Source organism: Carassius auratus, linkage group LG28B (assembly GCF_003368295.1).
Source record: "Carassius auratus strain Wakin linkage group LG28B, ASM336829v1, whole genome shotgun sequence".
In the NCBI taxonomy this organism is placed as follows: domain Eukaryota; kingdom Metazoa; phylum Chordata; class Actinopteri; order Cypriniformes; family Cyprinidae; genus Carassius; species Carassius auratus.
The window spans coordinates 7,333,562-7,357,091 of record NC_039293.1 but is presented as its reverse complement, the minus strand read 5'-3'; the positions used below and the strand labels follow the sequence as shown (position 1 = coordinate 7,357,091).

Here is a 23,530-nt window from a genome sequence, read left to right as displayed (position 1 = left end):
TTTTTTTTGGCACAAACATAATTTATTTTGAAGCAGTCTCATCAGTACTCTATCAGGTATTACTTTAATCAGCACATTTTTTATATTTCCCTTAAGTTGATTGCTGTTACACCTTTTTTACTTTATGAAGGACAATATTTTCCGAAACTGATTAAATTAACATTACGTCGAATTCTTACATGTGATCAATACATTACTTCAGAATAATAATGGTCACTGTTTACACTGAAGGTAATAAAATTAGAATAATTTTCACCAAAGTTTCGGTGCTGCTCTAGTTATTGTTTATTAAAATTTTGATCAGGTTACTTGACCGGTCAGGCAAGTAAAATTCTCTTTCACTTGCCCCTTTACAAATTGGGAGTGGTCCACTTTACAAATCTGGGACAAGTGGACAAGCACTAATGTGGAGCCCTAATCCTGCATTGCTCTGTTCATAATGTTCATATTATCCCTACACTACATTCCTATTTATATTCTGTAAATATTCTGCTCAATACTGTATATAGCAGCTCCACTGCACATTCTGTAAATTATACCTTCACTTACTCTTACTCTTCACTCAGATGTATATAAAACACTACATCATTGCACTTCTGGTTAGTTGCTAACTGCATTTCATTATCTCTGTACTTGTATTCAGCATAATGACAATAAAGTTGAATCTAATCACACCAAGATTCCTGACTTGATTTTTAGTTGTTTGACCCCAAGAGTCAAAGTATGCATTCACCTTGAGAACGTCATCTTTGTTTCCAAAAGCAATGACTTCAGTTTTTTCTTGTTTAACTGAAGAAAGTTCTGGTACATCCAACTATTAATTTCATCAATGCATTGGCAGAGGGAGTCAATGGGGCTGTAGTCATTTGGAGATAAGGCTAGGTAAATCTGGGTATCATCAGAATTGCTTTGATAGGCAGTTTGGTTCTTTCTCATTATTTGACTTAGTAGAAGCATATACAGGCTAAACAAGAGCGGTGCAAGAATTGAGCCTTGTGGGACTCTGCATGTCATGGATGTCCACTTAGACTTATGCTCTCCTCTCACATAATAGCCTCTCCCTTCTAAGTATGATGTGAACCATTCGAGTACCATCCCAGAAAGCCCGGCCCAGTTTTCCAGTCTCTCTAGTAGTATGTTATGATCGACAGTGTCAAACGCAGCACTGAGATCTAGCAGTACCAGCACCGATATTTTGCCAGAGTCACAATTTAAGTGAATATAATTTATTATCTTAATGAGTGCTGTCTCTGTGCTGTGATGCGGTCGAAACCAGATTGAAAATTGTCCAGGTATCCATTTGAGTTTAAGTATTTGTTCAGCTGATTAAAAACTACATTTTCTATAATTTTGCCTATAAAAGGAAGATTAGATATTGGTCTAAAATTGCTCAAAATGTTGTTATCAGGATTGCTCTTTTTCAGGAGGGGCTTAACAACTGCTGTTTTCAGGGAGTTTGGAAATGTCCCAGAAAGAAGTGAGGCATTCACCACTTCTAAAAGATCTGCTTCTAAACAGTTTAGCATACTTTTGAAAAAAGTTGTTGGAAATATGTCAAGATAGCAGGTTGACAATTTTAGGTGCTGCACTATGTCTTCCAGAATTTTGCTATCAATTGCTACAAAAATAAACATTATCTTTTTGATATTGTGGCTGAATCTGTCTGATCTCTGCATTACTTGAGGATGTGCTAATTGCCTTCCTGATATTGATGATCTTCTCAGAAAAGGAGGAAGGAAGCAAACCCATTGCATTTGCTATCTGAGAGCATATCACTGGGAATCTGACTTGGGGGGTTTGTCAGTCTCTCAACAGTGGCAAAAAGAGTACGAGTGTTATTTAAGTTACTGTTTATAAGGTTTGAGAAGAAGTTTTGTCTAGCTGTGGGTAGTTTCACATTAAAAGCATGAAGGCTGTCTTTATAGATGCTATAGTGAATTTCAAGTTTTGTCTTCCTCCACATCTGCTCTGCTTTTCTGCATTGTCTTTTCATAGTCTGAATTGCTGTTGATCTTCTCCAAACTGATTTCTGTCTGTTTTCTTACTGATTATTATTGGAGCAATATCATCAATAACATTCTTAACTTTTGAATTGAAGGAATCCAGGAGAATATCAACAGAGTCTGCAGAAATGCTTGGTGTTAAAGATATAGCCTCCATAGTACACTTGTGTTCTCGTTTATGCATCTCCTTCTGACAGAGACAGATCTAGATTCAGTGGTAGCAAAGATCAATATATCAAAGAAAATACAGAAGTGATCAGATAGTGCTATGTCCTTAATAACAATGGATGAAATGTTTAGACCCCTACTGATGATTAGATCCAGAGTGTGTCCACCTTTGTGTGTGTGTCCATGCACATGCTGAATCAGGTCAAAGGTGTTTAGAACCGTTATCATTTCTTTTGTAGTTTTGTTTTCTGCATTATCTGTGTGAATATTAAAATCCCCTGCCATTGCAAAACAGTCAAACTCTGTGGAAATCATTGATAACATTTCTGTGAACTCTTCAACAAAGGCTGGAGAGTATTTTGGAGGCCTGTAAATAATAATAAACAGAATGCGTGGAGCACCTTTCAGCACAATCCCTAGATATTCGAAAGACAAGTACAGACCAAATGACACTTGCGTGCATTGATGGACATCTTTAAATAGAGCAGCTACACCCCCACCTCTCCTAACAGTCCTGCAGACACTCATGTAATTGAAGTTAGGAGGGGCTGCTTCATTAAGGACTGTTCTATTGCAGCTGTCTTCTAGCCATGTTTCATTTAGAAACATAAAATCCAGATTGTTTGTGGCTATAAATTCATTGACTAGAAATGATTTATTTTTTAGTGAGCGAATTTTTAAAAGTGCTAACTTGATTGCTGTGCTTTGTGTCTTTACATCAATCTTAATTTGATCCATAATAGGCCGCAGATAAGATGAGTTTGCCCTTCTGTTTGAGAAGGCCTTAGACTTTCTAGCTACAGGCACACTGGGTTCCCGCTTGTTCTGTAAACATTTGTGAATGTTGCTGCTATATAACGGGGACCCGACATGTATCACTGAGAGCTGCTGTCAGTTGTTTTTGGTTCACCCTCAGCAGATGAAGGGTTCAGCTGGGATAGTGTCCGTCTGCAGTGCTTATGTTGTGAGTTATCAGTGTCCTTGTGGGACATGTCAACCACATGATGGCTCGGACCAGGTGTGTGTGTGCTGAATGGATTGACACACTCTGCTGCAGGATGACGGAGGCAGGGGTTAAAGCAAAAAAACAATCCTGAGCCTGAACTTTTTACCGGCGGGGCACCACATGCAAAGCATGCTATGACTGTGACAACTTTTACATTTGAAAGGATACTATGGCAAACTTATTGCTTTCTTTATTCAAACTGATTTTCTTTTTCATGAATATATGATTGACCTGAAGAAAGAAAGCTGTATCATACACTTGGAAAATTATGAGCTATATAATCGCTTATCGACACTAGGGGTGTGACAATACACTTAGCTAATGATATGAGAAAGTACATATACTTGATTCACTAGAATATGACAATATTTTAAAACCGTTTTTAAAAAGGTTTCAATAAAATTGCAACAACCAATGGAAAAATTGCGGCTGGGAGGAATCTTTTTCTAACCCAATCAGAGGAAGGTTACCATTATGTCTTCTAGCCATTCAGAGGACACTGTAGCTCTGCTGTAGCCTTGTAAAAGCTGGCTGGACTATAGTAAAAGACATGTAATCAATAAGCATGTAATTCGGAGAATCAGCATCAGGGTGGAGAAAGCAGAAAGCGATCGGTGTGTTACAGAGAGCGATCAGAGTATTAGCGAGCACAAAGAGATAAATTCAAGAGAGATATAACATTATTACAGACTTGTTTTATCAAAATGGCAAGCAGTAAAAGATTTACGGCAGAACAAGCTCCGGAACAATTACTGGAAAGTGAAGTAAAATTCTTAGAAAAATCTTAGAAAGAAGCAAAGCGCAGAGCAGTAAGCTAGAACGTCCGAACGGTAGCAAAGCCAGAAGCTCGAAAGAAAAATAAGATTATTAAATACAAATTTAAATTCAAATAATGAGATAAACAATATAACTTAAGCCACTTCTCAGATGATTTACATTTAATAATTTAGCAACAACAGAAGCAATCAAATCAACAAAAGAACAACTGTATAAAAGTTCTATGACAAGTCTCAGTTAGTCTAGTACAGAACACTTAGCCAGGTGTTTTATATATATATGTGAAAGACAAGAAAAGTGCTAGTATTAGTTGGTTAAGTGCTGGTGAAAAAGATTAGTCTTTAGATGTTTCTTGAAAATGAGTAAAAGGCTCAGCTGTACGAATTGAGATTGTGAGGTCATTCCACCAGCTGGGCACAGTCCAGGAAAAGGTCCGTGAGAGTGATTCTGAATTTCTTTGGGATGGCACCACAAGGCGTCGTTCACTTGCAGAGCGCAAACTTCTGGAGGGCACATAAGATTTAACCAGTGAGTTTAGGTAAGTTGGTGCCGTGCCAGTGGTCGTCTTGTAGGCAAGCATCAGTACCTTGAATTTGATGCGAGCGGCTACTGATAGCCAGTGTAACCTGATGAGGAGAGGAGTAACATGAGCTTTTTTTGGCTCATTGAAGACAACCCTCGCTGCTGCATTCTGGATCATTTGCAGGGGCTTGACAGTACATGCAGGAAGAGCCAGGAGAGCATTACAATAGTCCAGTCTGGAGAGAACAAGAGCTTGGACAAGAAGTTGGGTGGCTTGCTCTGACAGGAAGGGTCTAATCTTCCTAATGTTGTATAAGGCAAACCTGCAGGACCGGGTCATTGTAGCAATGTGGTCTGTGAAGCTTAACTGATGATCCATCACAACTCCTAGGTTTCTGGCTGTCCTCGAAGGAGTTATGGTTGATGAACCCAGCTGAATAGAGAAGCTGTGATGAAGCAATGGGTTAGCTGGAATCACCAGGAGTTCTGTCTTAGTAAGGTTAAGCTGAAGGTGATGGTCGTTCATCCAGCTAGAAATATCACCCAGACAAGCTGAAATGCAAGCAGCTACTGTTCGGTCATCTGGTTGGAATGAGAAGTAGAGTTGGGTGTCATCAGCATAGTAGTGATAAGAAAAGCCATGCTTCTGAATGACAGATCTTAATAACATGACCATATAGATGGAAAAGAGAAATGGTCCAAGTACTGAGGCTTGAGGAACCAGAGTAGCAAGTTGTTGTGACTTAGAAACTTCACCCTTCTAAGACACCCTGAAGGATTTATCAGAGAGGTTGGACTTCAACCACAGGAGTGTGGTTCCAGAGATGCCCATCTTTCTGAGGGTGGACAGGAGAATCTGGTGATTAACAGTGTCAGAAGCAGCAGACAGGTCTAGTAAGATGAGTACCGAGGATTTTGAAGCTGCTCTTGCTAGTCGCAGGGCTTCAGTAACCGAGAGCAGAGCAGTCTCAGTTGAGTGGCCACTTTTGAAGCCAGATTGGTTGCTGTCCAGGAGGTTGTTCTGTTCAAGGAACATAGAAAGCTGGTTGAACAAAGCTCGCTCAAGTGTCTTTGTAATGAATGGAAGAAGGGATACCGGTCTGTAGTTTTCAAGAAGCGCTGGATTTAGAGATGGTTTCTTGAGCAGTGGGCTTACCCGAGCCTGGTTAAATGCTGAGGGAAATGTCCCAGAGTGAAGAGAGGAGTTGATCATGTGAGTAAGTGAAGCAGGGCTCCAAACAAAACAAAAAAAATCGACTTAGGAGCCATTGGCTCCTATAAGAAAAAAACTTAGGTGCCAAATGATTTTTTTAGGTGCCGCAGAAAACATGTTTTATGTGTTTTATTTAAATTTTTTATTTTACATTTTAACTTTTTAATCATACTTACATGTTTATGTCTCATCTTTTGTTGACTTTATCAACATTTTAATCCATCTTGTAGATGACCTGGGAATGAAGGTCCACTTAAAGTGGGAGCTAAATGTCTTTTCCAACACGAAATATACAGTCATGCGTTGTTTATTACACAAAATCTGTACCAATATCATGGCCCATAAGTATCACTTGGACCCTGAGTATAGTTTGGGGTCCTCCTCAATGCATCCTGTAAATGTGTCATACTCTCTTAAAAATAAAGGTGCTTCATGATACCATAGAAGAACCTTTTTTTCCCTGTCTAAATGGTTTCATAAAGAACCTTTAACATTTGAAGACAATAACAAATTATGAAAAGGTCGGAAAGAGATTGTTCTTCAAAGAGCCTTTGACTGAATGGTTCTTTGTGGAACTAAAATTGTTTTGTTGAGAACCTTTTAAGCTCCTTTATTTTTAGGAGTGCATGTATTTCACACTTTCAGTCTGTTTTTCTTAATTAGTAAAATTACATTTTATAGGAGGAGTTGAATCATGTAGACAACAGTTAATTTGCGGTAGGGAACTTTTGACGCTCTAGCGGTTTATAAACCGAACTGCTTGCGTCTTGTGGAAGAACATCATAGCCGGAACTACTTCTCTCTGTTTATGTCTATGAAGAATCACAAAGGTACTGGTTACTTCGCCGCGGTATCCCCGAAGCAATCTAAAATAGTCTGAATATAAACACTTATTATAGGTGCACCCTAGTGATTCAGGACAAGCTAAAAACACGGTTTGGAAAATGGATTCATGATGTACTCGCTTATTATGTTCATTTTTCCACAATTTGAACACAAACAAAGTTACGGACCACAGCTCTGATTTTTTTTTTTTTTACCGGGAGCGCATGACTTTCTGCAAATGGCAATAGGAGCACTGGGAGGAGCCAGAGGAGCTTGATTTTTTCACAGATTATCTGTCTCATATTCTACTGTCAGGACATAATGACAGGTTTAACAAATATGTAAAAAATATATTTTTACAAAAGTTCCCTACTGCAGCTTTAAGTAAAAATATAAAAATTAAATAGCTCATAAATATAGCAAAATGCTCCTCTTTATAGTTATTTTTCTAGCTGACTGATGATGGACATCGAAATGTTACTGAGGTTAATATTACGTAGCAATGTTAACAAGCTTTACACGTTTTCCGCAGTTTGAAAGTGTTGTACTGTAGAATCTCTTATAAAATAGCCTACCTTTTGATGTAAATTCATGTTCATTATGTACTCCAGTAGTAAAGAGCAAGGTATTATAGGTTCACGTGCTGCTTGAACTGAGGCACTACTCGCGATTGCGCCTGCCGCATTAGGGGGCTTTCCAGTACCAAAGTTGAAAGCTCAGCCAAGATGAAGGAACAGCTGATCATAGCTGTATGTGGATAGCCATTTTTAAATAAATGTAGTAACAGAGCTACTGCAAGCGATTTTTAGTGCTGCAAATCCATTTATCCTTTGCTGAAATTTACGCGTCTTCATGGAGAGAGCAGGTCATGGTTGCTTAGCAAAGGCATCAACCTTATCAACCTTAATTAGCATTAGCATTACTAGCCCCGGCCCGACAGGTGTGGTAATACCAGTTTTGGCCATGGGAGGCGGTATGCTGGCAACATAACCACCAGCCAACCTGCAATACACGAATAACTCGCAGGGCGTACCTGGACCTGATGTCAATCGTGTGGAAAGTACAGCCCACTACTTTCAGTTCAGGGAAGAGAGACAAAGGATAGCTGAAGCCCTTGGCAAGAGACCAACACCCGCTACATTCACTGACAATCTACACAAAATCGATGTTAAAATCGCAGGTGATTCTTTGTCGATTTTGAAAGCGATTTTGTGTTAGTTGTCGGTAGACTAAGGCTCTGTGCAGTTACTGCCGCTCCACCTGAACCAGTGTTGCCAAGTCTGCAGTTGTTTTTCATGTCCGCGGTTTGAAGCAATCCCAATAACGTTATATTTAGCCCCTAAAATGCTAATTTTACCAGGGAAACCCTTCCCAAAAATTTATATTTTAACACCGGGAATCAATTTTTATTGGGGAACCTCCCGTAAACGCGATTGGGCTAGTTTTGGACTAGTTTTAAGAAGCAACTGGGCAGGATTTGTTGTGAAAACCTGGAAACCCTGATCTGAATGCACATGCTGGAGATATACTTCTAATTACAGGAGCGTCTTTACTGATGAGAGGTGCATGAAAATCGCATTCGATTTTTTGCAAAGCCCTATGTATCATAACTAACCTGCTCTGTCTAGTCTGTTGGTCTCCGTGTCCTCTTTGCTTCGTGGTTTTTCTGTGCGTGAAAAAATTGATGTGTGGCGTGAAAGTGTGTGAAAAGAGTCAATTGCGTGTGTCTCATGGTGAATGCTTGAGAGTTGGCACATTAGTTCTCAAGCAGAATAAAGGACAGGTTGATTATTGCTGTTTAACGTTTATATTAATCTATGATGTGTCCCTGTTTGCGTACAGGGACATAAAAAAATTAATTAAAAGTGATACGTGGACCAAGGTGTCTGAGATTGTTCATTTTAAGTAAAGGATCCTAATATTTCGTCCACAACAATATTTAATGAGGTTATAACTCCTTGTGGTTAGTCTGCATGAGATCAACAAGCTTGTTTGCTTTGCGGCCGCTTTAAATACAAAATAAGCATTCGATCTACGTTAGAGCATCTGAGCGCTCACAAATCTTTCTGCAGCGTCGTGAGCAGAGCGGCAAGAACGATTTTTGACGCTCTAGACGCCGGCGGTGTGAACGCACAGTTAGGCTTCAGCTATGGCTGTAGTGTTGTTGTGAAGGTAGGGGCGCAGCATAGAGACTATGCCGTTTCTTGTTTGTTACTCTAGAGTAGACCAATTCACTTTATTGAGGCATACTGCCCCCATCTGGTATGGAATGTGGAGTATGACTTGATTTTTTTTGCCAAACATTACAGATGGCACCTTTAAAGAGCACCAAAACTGTATTTATAGTTTGAATTTTGTTATGAATTTGGAATCATTTTAAAGCTGATACTTTGCAAATTAAAAAGTAAAGCACAAAGCGATTACTGGACGGCAAGTGCCCTTCAAATAATTAAGTTAATGCATTAACAGAACACAGCACAGACTAAGATCTTTTTAAGAAGAAGCCTTATGATTATAAACGAGAACTGTTAACGATATTGCCAATATCCACACAGATGACAGCTTTACCTGTTGTAGTTTGTTCAAGTTATGAACGAAATAGACTCTGTTTTTCTGCACTTTCTCTTCAAGTCTCCATCATTTCTCTCTCTCGCGCGTTTATCAGATGTGTGTCAGCGCTGCTGCGCGGCAGATCAGGACTGTTCAAAACTCTTTTTCCCACTAAAACTTCGATGCGCATTCTCTCAATGCGTGAACATAAAAGATGTGAATGTACAACAATCAGGAAAAAAGGCATTACATGCAATTTTTTAAGAGATAACATGTAAATACATATGCCTTGTCGCCAGTGGCGACCTCAGCAAAAACTTCACTCGCATTTTAATATTTATGGTCACAAATGCGACCGTTTTAGTCGCAGTTTGGAGCCCTGTGAAGGTATGTCTAAAGAAGAGATCGCTTGAAGGAGTTGAGTGGGGATCAGATCAAGTGATGATATGACAGGATAAGTTTGGAAGGAGGAGAGAGAGTGTGCATTAGTCGTTGTGAAGTTATCCTCAGTCTGCGGTGTGGAGAATTGGTCACTGATGGTTCTTGTCATTTTTGTGAAGAAAACTGCAAAAGTCCTCAGCTGTGAGAGTCGATGGAAGAGGTGGTGGTGGCGGATTAAGAAGAGAAGAGAAAGTTTTGAAGAGTGTCTGAGCATCACAACAGTTGGAGAGAGGGAGCGTAGGTTTCGTCGAAAGGTGACCTGCATTAGGAGTGTGTGCCACTTCAGGAGTAAGTGCTAGGTTAGCAGTAATGAGGAAGTGGTCTGAGGTGTACAGTGGAGCAACTGAAGAGTCTAGGTGGATGTTGAAGTCACCAAGCAGTACCAGAGGAGTACCATCTTCAGGAAAGTTTGATAGCAGCACATCCAACTCCTCCAAGAAGTTTCCCAATTGACCTGGGGGACAATGAGCAGATGATGTGCAGAGATGCTAAACAGAAACTGCTACACAGATGTTGTGCAGTCAGGATGAGTTACAAAGCTAGGTTATCTCAAAAAAGTGCAATAGTCTCTAAAGTGCAGTGTGTTTAATATCCATGTTTAGTAGTCTGATAGTACGAGGGATGAAACTACTTCTGAGTATCTCTGTTTTTGCCATCAGACTGTGGAAGCGTCTGCCTGACTGTAGCAGATTAAACAGTGGGTTTCCAGGGTGGGTGGAGTCTTTGAGGATCTTAACAGCCCTAGATTTACATTTCCTGGTGTGGATGTCTCTGCAAGACATTCATGGCAGATGTTTAGTTTGGGTTTACATCCCGACCGCTAGATGGCAGTCTTCATCTCTGAATGACAGTAAGAGTACTAGCATTAGGGCACGCCACTAATGTTAGCATTAATATTGCTATTCGCTGCTAGTAATTGAGGATGAAAGTATTGTCCCATTTCCTGGTTTGGTGTACAAAGCTGAAGTGTGCTATCATCATTTGTACTTTTGTGGTAACTTCCACTGTAGGTCCGTTGCAATGGCGCTGCCTTGGTCCCGCCGCGTCCCATCTGAAGAGGGTCTTGCGCAGGGCGGGTCGAGATGGGCGGTAGGGGCGCTCTTAGCTCTTTTTGGGGGTGTTTTGTGCAGTTGGGGCGGTGCTCGCGTCGTGGTTTTGACAATTTTAAACTAAATTTATATATATAGTCTTTTTATAAAATACATTTTATGCGTATTATACATTTAACTAAAGGCTCTTGCAAGCACTTTAATTCCCAACAACCCCACCTAATGCAGATCCCACTGCGTTCTGGTTAAAAAAAATGTTACTTATTGCTAAGGTTTGCATATGGTGGTGTGTTCTTACAACATAAAGAACTACCAAATTTTGCTATAAGTTTGATTGCATCACATAATTTCTCTTAAGTTTATCATCATCATCTGTTTGATTACGTCTTTAATTGATTTCCTTTACATTTCTGCCATATGTACATAAACTGAGTCACCACTGATCAGCTACTACAAAATATGGTAGAAACTTCATTTTCTGTAAAGTTGCTTTGCAACAATTTGTATTGTAAAAAGCGCTATACAAATAAACTTGAATTGTGTTGACCGTAGCTGACAGTATCGCAATGTATCGCAATGTATCGTATCGTAACCCCAGTCTCGTGATACGCATCATATCGACAGATTCTTGGCAATACACAGCACTAATGTATATATATTTACACAAACACATACACAGAAAACAAGTAGACAGAATAGAAAAAAGACCATAGAAAGCTAGTGTTTTGTAGAGGATTTTGTTCTTTTCGTTCTTTAAATACAAGCAGTAAGAAAATGAACAGAGTAAAAGTGATAGAGGGACAAGTATTTTTTTTTCATAAAAATAAAACAAACAGATAAAATAGAATTAGAACAGAGAGAGCTAGACTTATTTTAACTTGATTGTTTCTTTATTTCTTTATACAGTACGTCCCTGAAACTTTCCATGAATGAGGTATATTGATCTACAAATTATGATTTTATAAACATCATAGGCACAAATTCCATGTTTGTTGTAGGAAGAAAGTTAAAATGTGTTTGTTCAACAACACTTTTGTCTAACATAAATTTTTTTTTGCAACAAAAATACCCAGTTCACAGGAAGTGTCCTGAAGTATTATAATGATATTTGGATTGCTGTATGAGGAATGGCCCGAACTTAGAGTAACCCCCCCCCCCCCCATATAAAAGTGTAATATGAACTCTAAGTGGAGGAGATGGGGTGGATGCTGATAAAGCTTTAATGGATGGAGGTAAGTCAGCTGTATTTATACCCTAGTGTGCTCCACCTGTGCTAATTAGGCTAAGTATCTGACGCGCTCCTCCCAAACCTTGTTAATAAAATATCATAAAGAATAAACACCAACCTGTTAGTTCTTCAGTGTGTTCAGTGTGTTTGATTCTGCAGGGTTCTGGATCTCCCATCTCCTCTCTTTCCTCGTTAATAAACTCAGTCTTTACAGATTTATTCCTGAAGCTTTGATGCTCGTCTTCACTTGTAAACGGATGGGAATATTCCAGCTGAATTTCTGTGTGGAAGCAGCAGATTTACCATAATCAACAAGAAATCAAGAAGAAATCAAGAAGTGTTGTCTCTTTGTGAATCATTATATCACTTTATTAAAAGAGTGTAGAGCACATCAGATTAAACTGCTCATTCAGTAACACTGCTCTCACATGTGTGCTAATGCTCATAATCTATGCATTTCTAAATAACAGTAAGAATGAACAATGAAAGCATAAACAGAAATCTGCTGACACCCATCGTTATTAACAGCTACAGGTAAATAACTACACTAGTTATTTACTGTATCGTTCTCAATGTTTCTACTGTTTTTCAGCCCTGTTTCATCGAGCAGGGTATTCCTGCACAATCGGAGGCTGCAGTTTTAGGACCTCGATTCTGTTGAGTTTAGGAGTGCAATGGCCAATCAGAGGCGTTCAGATAAGTCCTCGCTGAAAGTCACTCATTTCACAGAGATTATAACAACAGTCTTGTCTTTTTGACAGTGCTTAACCTATCGCGAGATAGATCAAAGTTACTCATAATGTCACTTTCTGTTTGCTATGCTATAAAGAATTATTGTGTAACTATAAAACATTACAGAATTTTTTTTTTCAATAAAATTTTAATCACGTTAAAATCAAATTCAGTCTTATTACACATATTTTATTGTTCCCATAGACATGTCAATCAAGTATCTAGTCCCAACTGAGGTCGATAAATATTTATTTATTTATTAAGCCTGTTTTTGTTTTTCTGTAGATGGGGCTTATGGAGACCTCATTAGAAAGGACATTTCACCCCATAATAATCTTAACAGGATCTGTGTCTTATTGGCTTTAATTGAGGACATTCTTCAGAAATATCAAAAGACACAAACCTTTTTGTTCCTCAGTATCTTCATGTTTGATGTTGAACGCTTCTGCAATCCTGATGTCTTCACTCTCCTCTTTAATAAACGACATCTTTATGTCACGTGTATCTAAAGAGAGAAGAAAACGGAACTGATTGTTGGATTGTGGAAAACAGTTCGCTTTCACTGAAACACTTATGTTTGAAATGTTTAACACACAAACCTTTCTTCAGTCGAATTACAAGCTCCAAGCATAGACAGTAAAAGAGGCTCCAAGTCTGGTTTACAGCGCAGCCTTATGACGTCACACAGACGTTCCCAAATAAAAGTCCCGTTCATGCGCTCAAATCAAACACACACGAATAATAAAACACATAATCAGGGGTGTTCAGAGATTAATTCCTCCACTATATTTGTTTTAATAAACGTTGGCCAATGTTAAACTCCAGTAAGAGTTTGAAACGAACAAGGATTCTGAACACTAATGTTTGTGTGCAAAGACCATTTAAGGAGCCAGAAACTATTTACTTTTATTTGTTTATTTATTTATTTGTAAGGAGCTTGATTACAAAAAAGGTTTGTCAATCTTTTTACAGCCAGAAAAAAACCACAGACACACACATATATGCAATCCTAAAATGCACTACACTATACTTTACATGTGAACTTAATTTGAACGTCTCTAAAGTCAAGTCAAGTCAAGTCACCTTTGTTTATATAGCTCTTTAAACAAAATACATTGTATCATAGCAACTGAACAACATTCATTAGGAAAACAGTGTGTCAATAATGCAAAATGGCAGTTAAAGGCAGTTCATCATTGAATTCAGTTATGTCATCTCTGTTCAGTTTAAATAGTGTCTGTGCATTCATTTGCAATCAAGTCAACGATATCACTGTAGATGAAGTGTCCCCTTCAGCCAACCTCAGTGAGTTAGGATTAGGCCCTAACCCTAGCCCTAATAGGACATTTATGTTGTGGATGGATTGTACATGCCTTTGTTGGGAAGGTCAGCAGTTACCACACTTCAACTGGTAGCTAGGCTGGATGTTGTCGGCTTAATCTACAAAGAAAAAGTGAAAAAGGAGTTTCCAAAACTCTTCAGTGGATTAAGCAAACTGGAGAGTGAGAACAGGGGCCTGTAGCATGATGGTAGCTGAACAAATTCAGAGTTATAGGATTAGTTTTGAGTTGACAAAACCAAACCTCTCCATTCCGGCTTTGTTGGTACCATGATGATGATCATCAACTTTCTTTGTCAATTCAGGCTTTGATCCTGAGTGTGTGGAGCGTGTGCACATGAATGTGTGACATCACTGGCGAACAGCCAATCATGGCCTTGCAATACAAAGCAAGTTTGATTTACTTCTCGTGAGAGACCCAGCGAGATTTAAAACTAAAGGTTAAAGGTTTTGCTAAAGGTTAAGAGATTGAAGAATATGACAAATTTAAATGTCATATGAAAAATGAAGGAGGACTAATAAAATAAGTGATCTTGCTCCATCAGTGTAGTCACAAGTGGAACTTTTTAACTTAGTTTATACATTTGAAAATATATAGTGATAGAGACTTGAACATGTAAATTCAGATTTGTAATTTTTAAAATAGTTCAATCTTTTGATACTACAGCTTATTTATATTACATGATCTGTATACATTAATATTTATTTAAAATAAATTATAATAACTGTTAAACTAAAATTGCTTGTGTGTAAGAGATGAATAATAATATGAATCACTATAATTCTATAAATCATAAAATGACTCAGTTATTATCATTAAAGCCAGACTTCTATTTTTTTTTTAAGCATAAGTGACCTTTAATTTGAAGCAAGATAAAGTGGAGTGACTTTGTGTCAGACATGTGTCACTTCTCTCACATCTGATTGGTTCACCTTCAGTCTGTGTAGCTAAACCCCATCCAAACAGTGGTGAAGCGTACTGATATTTCAAAAAGCTTTTATTTTCTTACACCTTTTTCTTCTTGAAACACTGTAAGAGCTAAAGGACAGATAAATAACATAAATTAGCTCTTACGAACACAAACATTAGTCGAAGGCCACATTAAACAGTATATTATATTTATAACAATATATAACAACTTCACAAATAGCCATTTATAAAACCCTTTTTATGACGTTATCTTAGTCAGTATTAACAATGCAGAAAAGCTTATGTTAACATAACTTCACATGACAAGTGATACACATTTAAACACTTCTTCAAGACGAATAAATTAACCTACATATTAATGCACATAAACATTAAACACACTAAACAATACCTTGTTCCCGTTCCAGCTAGGTGCTTAATTATCCGCTCCTTTCCTTAACGATTTCAGAGCGTTTCAGAGCAACATGAGATGATTTCCTCCTTTTTTCCGTGTGTGCGTCTCATTAACCAGTCCCGCCTTTCTAGACGCGAAATTAGCGTTCCACTATAGAGGCGGAAATAAAGGGCTCATTACATTAACAGAGGAGACTAATAAAATAAAGTTCAAAAGAAATTATTACTTATATACTCTTTCCTTAGAGTTAGTTACACTCCCACCAATCATGAGTGAATAATGGGATGGTACACAGAACACCTTAGGCACGAATGATTTTAACTGAAAATTGCCTTCCCTGAGCCCATATAAAAAACAAAGACAACTTATGCTAATGTTGGAAACTTATCTAAAACTATGTAATATTTTGTACTATGGAGGGAAGGAGCAGATTTAATTAGTCTCCAACAGCAGAACAAGCTTCTGGACTGGGCGCTCAACTTCGGACACCTTGTGAAAGTGTTCACCTTTCTTGCCAAGCTTACTGTCACCAAGCTGGATTTTAACCCTCTGAACAAGTCCATCTTTGTCAGTAGTGGTTTCTGAAACCCTACCCAACTTCCACTCGTTCCTGTGCACATCCTCTACTTTCATGATTACAATATCTCCAACTTGTAAATTTCTTCTTGGAGCATGCCAGCGCTGTCTGAGAGCAATGTTGGCAAGGTATTCCTTTCGCCATCGACTCCAAAACTGTTCTGCGAGATATTGAACATGTCTCCACCTTTTCTTGCCATACACATCTTCTCTGACGAATTCACCAGGAGGAGGCAAGGCCTGAACAGATTTCATTGTCAGAAGATGATTAGGGGTGAGTGGTTCGAGGCTATTGGGGTCACTGAGATTGTCAACGGTCAAAGGACGACTATTGACTATAGCCATAGCCTCATAGAAAAAGGCCCGTAGTAAAGCATCATTTAATCTACCAGAGGAAAGGGCAAAAGTGGACCTTAGAATGGACCTTCTATGCAAGAAATACAGCCAGACGGTCTGCATCAACTTCCTTTAGAGCTCTAATCTAATTTTTGGCTCCTACGAAGTTGCTCCCTTGATCAGATTTGATCGGACGAACAGTACCACGTATGGCAATGAAACATCGAAGGCATCTGTTGACATGTCTTCAAGAATCTCAATATGAACAGCACGGGAACTAAGGCAAGTAAAAAGAAGACCGTACCTCTTGTTCTCTTTTCTTCCTTGCTTTGTAATGAACGGCCCTAAACAGTCCATGCCGCAGAAAGTGAAGGGGGGTGATGGCTCCAACCGATCAGGGGGTAGATCGGCCATCCTTTGTTTTTCCATAGGTCTGTGTTGCCGTCTACAGATGACACATTGACGAATGTAGGACGCAACCGCCCGATTGATTCCTATAATCCAGTAGCCGCTGCGCCTTATTTCATTAATGGTAAGACCTTTACCTTGATGTTTCATCTTCTCGTGACAATAAGCAATAATCATCCTCGTGATATGATGATCTTTGGGAATGATTGCAGGGTGCTTGATGAAGTTGGGAAGAGAGGAGTTGCACAGCCTCCCTCCCACCCTGAGGACACCGTCGTCGTGGAGAAAAGCATCAAGAGCATGTAACGGATTGTGATGTGGTAGAGGGATCCCTTTGCTCAGCAGGTTCAACTCTTCATGATACACATTTTTCTGCAGATGTTTGATTAAGCAATGTTCTGCCTCTTCTCGTTCTGTTACAGAGGTGAGACTGTTTGATCTGTTCTTGCTTATGTGCCTGAGAATGTGTGCAACTGCTCGCGTAGCTAGCGACCATGATGAGAACTGAGACAAGCGATCAATGAGACTCACGCATTCAGTGGTTTTGGTACTGAGCGCTAGAACACTCCTCACCTCTGGATCTCCGACGGTTAACTCTGATATTTCATCTGTAGCCAACTTTATTTCCTTGTTCCATAGGAACTTGGGTCCAGTGAGCCAGGTAGACGACAAAAGCTCACTGGCAGTTAAGCCTCGAGAAGCATGGTCAGCAGGATTCTCGCTTGTTGGGACATATCTCCACTGTTGTGGGGCTGAGCTGAGCTGAATCTTCTGAACCCGGTTAGCCACAAATGTGTGAAATCGTCGTGCTTCATTTCTTATATAACCTAAGACCACTTTAGAGTCGGTCCAGAAGAACTTCTCTGCATTTATACATCCCAATTCCTCCTTAAGCATGTTGCTTATCTTCACGGAAACAACTGCTGCTGTCAATTCTAATCTTGGGATGGTTGTGACCTTGGTTGGAGAGACACGTGATTTTCCTACAACTAAGGCACAATGAATATCACCCTCTTCGTTTGGGAGTCGCAGGTATGAACACTGGCCATAACCCTTCACACTGGCATCAGAGAAGTGATGCAGCTCTGTCTTTGAGATCCTTCCAAATCCAGCAGGTGAATAGGTACGGGATATGGTGAAATTATCCAAATGGCCTAGATCACTTCTCCATTGTTCACATTTTGGGCGAAGCTCGTCAGTGAGGGGATCGTCCCAGCCAGTGTCCAGTCTGCACATCTCCTGGAGAATGATCTTCGCTTTGAGGATGACTGGCGCCACAAATCCAAGTGGATCGTACAAAGAAGCCACTGTAGATAAAATACCACGTCGTGTCGCTGGCTGTTCCTTAAGACTGACGTTAAGCCTAAAGCTGTCAGATTCCACATCCCATTGAATCCCGAAAGCTCTCTCAAGTGGCAAATCATCAAATGAGAGATCCATATCCTTCACGTTGATTGCTCGTTCGGAGGGTGGTATACTCTCTAATACCTTTCTGTCATTAGACACAAACTTATGTAGTCGGAGACCACCCATGGCGCAGAGTTCACGAGCTTCCCTGGCAAGCTGAATAGCATCTTCAGTGTTTTCAACACTTGCGAGCCCATCATCTACATAAAAGTCGCGATAATATGTCGCGATTCTCTTTAGCTAGGTGTTTCATCACATAGTTGGCACACCCCGGAGAGGAAGCTGCACTGAACAGATGCACTTTCATGCGAAACTCGCTGGGCTGTGAGTTCAAATCTCCTTGCTTCCACCAAAGAAAGCGCAGGAAGTTGCGATCAGCTTCGACCACATGAAACTGATGGAACATCTTTTGAATGTCGCACATCAATGCAATGGGGTGCTGTCGGAAACGGATGAGAACTCCACTTAAGTTGTTCAACATGTCAGGCCCAGAGAGGAGGTGATCATTCAAGCTTGTTCCTTTGTATCTGGCTGAGCAATCGAACACTACACGAAGTTTATCTGGCTTCTTCGCATGATGCACGCCATGATGGGGAATGTACCATCTCTCTCCTTCACTCCCACCGTCCTTGACCTGCTCAGCATCTCCGTTTCCGATTACTTCCTCCATGAACTCAACATAAAGCTTCTTAATCCTTTCATCCCGTTGCAATTTCCTTTTAAGGTGAAGGAGGCGTGACATAGCGGAGCCTTTGTTATCAGGAAAACTGGGTCTGGTTTTAAAAAGCAGAGGCATCTCATGATGGCCATGTATATTTTTCCTTATTCCCTCATCCAGTATGTTGAGGAATGTGATGTCGTCTTGTGACACAATTTTGCTGTCGTCACTGCCATCTTTGAAGTCAGACTCTGAAATGTGAATGACATCGGTAGGAGTTATCGGAGGTAGCTCCTTAACTGTAATTCTGTGACACAAATGATGTGTGCTCAACGCATCATGGGTTTGTAGTGAGCGCCCTACAATACTCCATCCTAAATCCGTCCTTACAGCAAAGGGTTCCTCGTCTTCTCCTAAAAGGACTTGCCTTGGTGCCATAGCTCTTGAGCAGTTGTAGCCGATCAAAAGACCTACTACACAGTCCTTCAGTGGTTGGATTTCATCCACTACCTCTGCAAGATGATTCCATTGTTTAGCCGTCTCACAGGTGGGGATGTGTGAGCGGTTAACAGGTATGCAGTCCTTTGTATAGGCGACCGGAAGATCAACTTGAACTGCGGAACTGTATCCTCTAACACGAAGTCCAGAAACACCTTCGTTTGTTAGCACTGTATCTTTACCACTCATAGTCGTCAACTTCAATTTCACTGGATACTTGCAGCATTAAGACCATCACTCACTTCTTGGTCAATAAACGTAGTGTCGCTTTGAGTGTCAAGTAGTGCATACACAAGTTTCTCAGTTGTTGGATCATTTTTAGATGAAACCCAGACTGGTATCACCATTGATGTGTTAGATGAGCCTTCACCTGCTACACTGAGTGATGTTGCAGCTGCGCCTCGATTTGTCTCTGGTTCTGATGTAGACTTTTCTCTTTTATAGTTGTCATCATGCAGAGCTGTAGGATGCTTTCCCTTACAGTGGTCACAAAAATGACGATGAAGACAGTTTCTCACACTGTGGCCCGGTTTCAGGCATCCGTAGCAGAGTTTCTTCTCCTTTATGTAGTTGCGTCGCTCATCCAACACCATCTCAGTGAACTTGGAGCATTCATGAAGCTGGTGTCTATTATCTTGACAAAGAACACATGAAGTCTTAACCTTCCTCTGTACTGACTTGTGGTTTTCATTGTCAGTGACTGTTTGAGTGGTAAGAACACTAGCCTTGTTTTTCTTCACATCTCTGAGATTTCCCTTCTCGGTGATAGAATCTGATGAACGAAGGGCATGAAAGGAAGTAATGGCATTGCAAGCAATCTCGGCTTCATTTGACGTGAATCTAGCAAACTCCTTGAAACTTGGGAATTCTTGATTTTCATTTAGGCTTTGCGTGATTTGTCGGTTCCAACTTAAAGCTGCCCAGTCTGGCAATTTGTGAACAAGCTTCCGATTCTCCTCCCAGTCATTTAATATGTCGAGACCCTTGACATAAGGCATGGCATCTTGACAAGCATTCAGAAAATCTGAGAAGCGTCTCAGTCCTTCAGCATCCTTAGATTGAATTCTCGGCCAGTTGGTGAGCTTCTCTCTGAATGCTCTCTGAATGGTGAATGGCTGGCCAAAGCGACGATTTAGTTTGTCCCATGCATCTTGGTATGCTTCATTGTCATTTCGGTAGAAGTTGCCATCTAAAACCTGCCGTGCTGGACCACCAATGTATTTTTTCAGATAGTATAGTTTTTCAGCTGGTGTGATTGCCCTTTGGTCAATGAGTGAGATGAATGCTGACTTTCATTCAATGAATTGTATGGGATCGCCATTAAAGACAAAAGGCTCAGGAACAGGAAGCCTATTTAAGACTATGTTGTCTTGAAGGATCTGAGCGAGAGAGGGAATGTCTGTACAACGGGGCAATGCATCTTGAGAGAGAGGCACCGTAGATCCAGACACATTCTTTACTTCCATGTTCCTTTCTTTTTTAACATAGGTAGCATCCTTGTGTTCTGTCTCCTTTTCATAGATCTTCAACTTGGCTTGAGCTGCCCGTATCTCTTTTTCTGCCTGCAATCGCTCCAACTCACGCCTTCGTGCCTCTAGAGCCTTGCGTTGTTGTTCCTCTAACTCTTTTATGGTTTCTTTTTGCCTTTCTTCCTCTAGCAGCATCTGATAATTTGCTTCTTTCACTGCTAGTTCAGCTGCTGCATCTGCGCGTTTTGCTGTCATGACTGAAGTTGTGGAGTAACGATCAGACTGGCTGTGACTCATCAAAGAAGCTGCGGATCCATAGACAGACTTTGCATAGTCATGGCGAAGCAGTTCATGAAGGCGGTGTCTTTCCTGCTGCTCATTAAACCCGCTTTCATCATCTATAGCTCTGCTGTAGGCAATGTTGATGATTTCTGTGATTACCGATTCACACGTATCAACTCTTCTTCTTATGTCGGTGGAGGGTGTAGTGAGATTTCGAATTTCATAATAAATGTTCATTACATCTTCTTTATCTTTCTTAAGCTCTTCAATGAGAGGCCAGAGCTGACTCTCTGACATATAAGTTTTTAGCTGATCACTTGCCTTCCGTGTGTGGAGCTTCCACTGCTCGTACATGGCATACAGCCTTTTCTCTTTTTTCTTGGCCTCTTCATATTGAAGTGCACGCATCTTCTCTGTAGGATGGCGTGTGCGTTCAGAGCGTCTTGGACCTTCAAGAGCATTATCATCCTTGTTAAGCTTGCCTTGGAGATCAGTTGGACTTTGTTGTTTAGCTTCATTTGTTTCCTTCAGACACGGTCTCTCTGATGAGTCTACCATTATGTGGACTTCACCTTGTAAATCTTCATGCTGATAACCAGCCATCTGTTCCTCCACCCCTGTCTCATTACCTGACTCTGAAATTATCACCTTAAATTTTTAAACTCTAATGGCAGAAGACCCTTTAGCAGATATAATATTATATAGCAAATATAACCTCGTTATGAACTGAATAAACATAAAATATCAGAACATCAGTTTAAAGTGACTAGCAAGTATGCATTTACATATAGACACTCAAATAACTGTAATAACTGTCAGTGTAAATACCACAATAAACAAAGTTATCAAAGTTCTTAAATCCAAAAAGCAAGAAATGAAAATGTAAAATCCTTAAAAAACAGTTAACTAAATGGATAAATGCAAAGTCCAAAACTAAAAATAAAAAGTCTATGTGTCCTTAATTAGAAACAGTCCATGTGGATGAACGCAAGCATGAGTGCAAATGAAACCACAGATTTTTGTTGCTCTCGTTGATGAGCCGGTAAGTATTAAATGTTCAGTCTGAGAAGCCGTTAATCCGTTGTTTGCCTTTTGCAGTATTATAGACTGTATTAGTGGGTTAATACTCACAGACCTACATCAATGTCCGTGAATGAGGCTGTACTTGACCATTGCATCGAATCCGTGAGACCGCTGTCAAACGTAGGTCAGAAACGAGGCTTGAAGATGCAGCTTGATGAGTCCATGCTGACACAATGTAGCAGAATCTGTAGCCGGCGCCGTGAAGACCCTCCGTAGCCCGTCGTAGACAACACGTCATCAGTATCGATGCGGGTGAAGCTAAACCCCAGCCAAACAGTGGTGAAGCGTACTGATATTTCAAAAAGCTTTTATTTTCTTACACCTTTTTCTTCTTGAAACACTGTAAGAGCTAAAGGACAGATAAATAACATAAATTAGCTCTTACAAACACAAACATTAGCTGAAGGCCACATTAAACAGTATATTATATTTATAACAATATATAACAACTTCACAAATAGCCATTTATAAAACCCTTTTTATGACGTTATCTTAGTCAGTATTAACAATGCAGAAAAGCTTATGTTAACATAACTTCACATGACAAGTGATACACATTTAAACACTTCTTCAAGACGAATAAATTAACCTACATATTAATGCACATAAACATTAAACACACTAAACAATACCTTGTTCCCGTTCCAGCTAGGTCCTTAATTATCCGCTCCTTTCCTTAACGATTTCAGAGCGTTTCAGAGCAACATGAGATGATTTCCTCCTTTTTTCCGTGTGTGCGTCTCATTAACCAGTCCCGCCTTTCTAGACGCAAAATTAGCGTTCCACTATAGAGGCGGAAATAAAGGGCTCATTACATTAACAGAGGAGACTAATAAAATAAAGTTCAAAAGAAATTGTTACTTATATACTCTTTCCTTAGAGTTAGTTACAGTCTGAGATCTTGAATCCAGAACATAACCTGCCCCGGAGCAGGTTAGCCATGCAGCGTAAAATACCATGGCAACAAACACAGATTAAAGCCGAGCTACTTTCATAGTACCCAAAACCCAGGGTTGGCGGAAACTAAGATGAAACATAGCTTGCTAGCCACCTAATCCAGCTTCATGGTACAGGCCCCAGCATTGTGCTAATGTCAGGGAATCAACATTACCTGTTCCCAATCACTCTTGATCCCAATCACCGGAGTACGGATCACCTGCACATGCACTTAATAACCCTCCTCAGTATAAAACCATCACCACATGAATACTTCTGCATCTGGTCAACCGTTCACCTCTATGAACTGTTCCCAGACCCTTTGCAAACAAACCTGTGCTTACTCTGTCTCCAAAACTTCTGAAGATCCCCCTGTGTTTCTCCCTCATTGTACTCCTAGTTTCCTGGTTGTTGTCTCAGTGTCCATTTACTACGTAATTGCTCACCTCAGCCTGGCTATTGCCAATTGGACAGTTCCTACTGCTGTGACTCTCTTCTACAATTCATCCATTCAACAAACCCTGTCTAAACACTAACCTCTCTCTGTGCTCCTGATTTGTGACCGAAGACCAGACCATAACAGATACTCCCATGGATCCCTGGTCTCCCACCCCTGCACATCACATGTACATCAAGATGCAACTGCAGAAATTCCCCACAGGGTGTGCCAAGGTAGCTTTTCTGGTCTCTCTCTCCTGT

The 23,530-nt window shown here is 40.1% G+C and overlaps 1 protein-coding gene across 2 annotated transcripts in view; it reads right to left on the bottom strand.

Annotated features, from left to right (window-relative positions):
- Positions 1-13,184, bottom strand: part of LOC113067390 (zinc finger protein 93-like) — a 30,694-nt gene extending 17,510 nt beyond the window's left edge. For both annotated transcript variants that reach the window (XR_003279340.1, XM_026239777.1), the window contains exons 1-3: positions 13,114-13,184; positions 12,918-13,019; positions 11,901-12,062 (exon numbers count right to left, since the gene is read on the bottom strand). Coding sequence is in view for 1 of the 2 variants with exons in the window: in XM_026239777.1 (XP_026095562.1) it covers positions 11,901-12,062; positions 12,918-13,002 (247 nt within the window). In the remaining variant the exon portion in view is untranslated. The remainder of the gene's footprint in view (positions 1-11,900; positions 12,063-12,917; positions 13,020-13,113) is intronic.
- Positions 13,185-23,530: the final 10,346 nt, after the last annotated feature.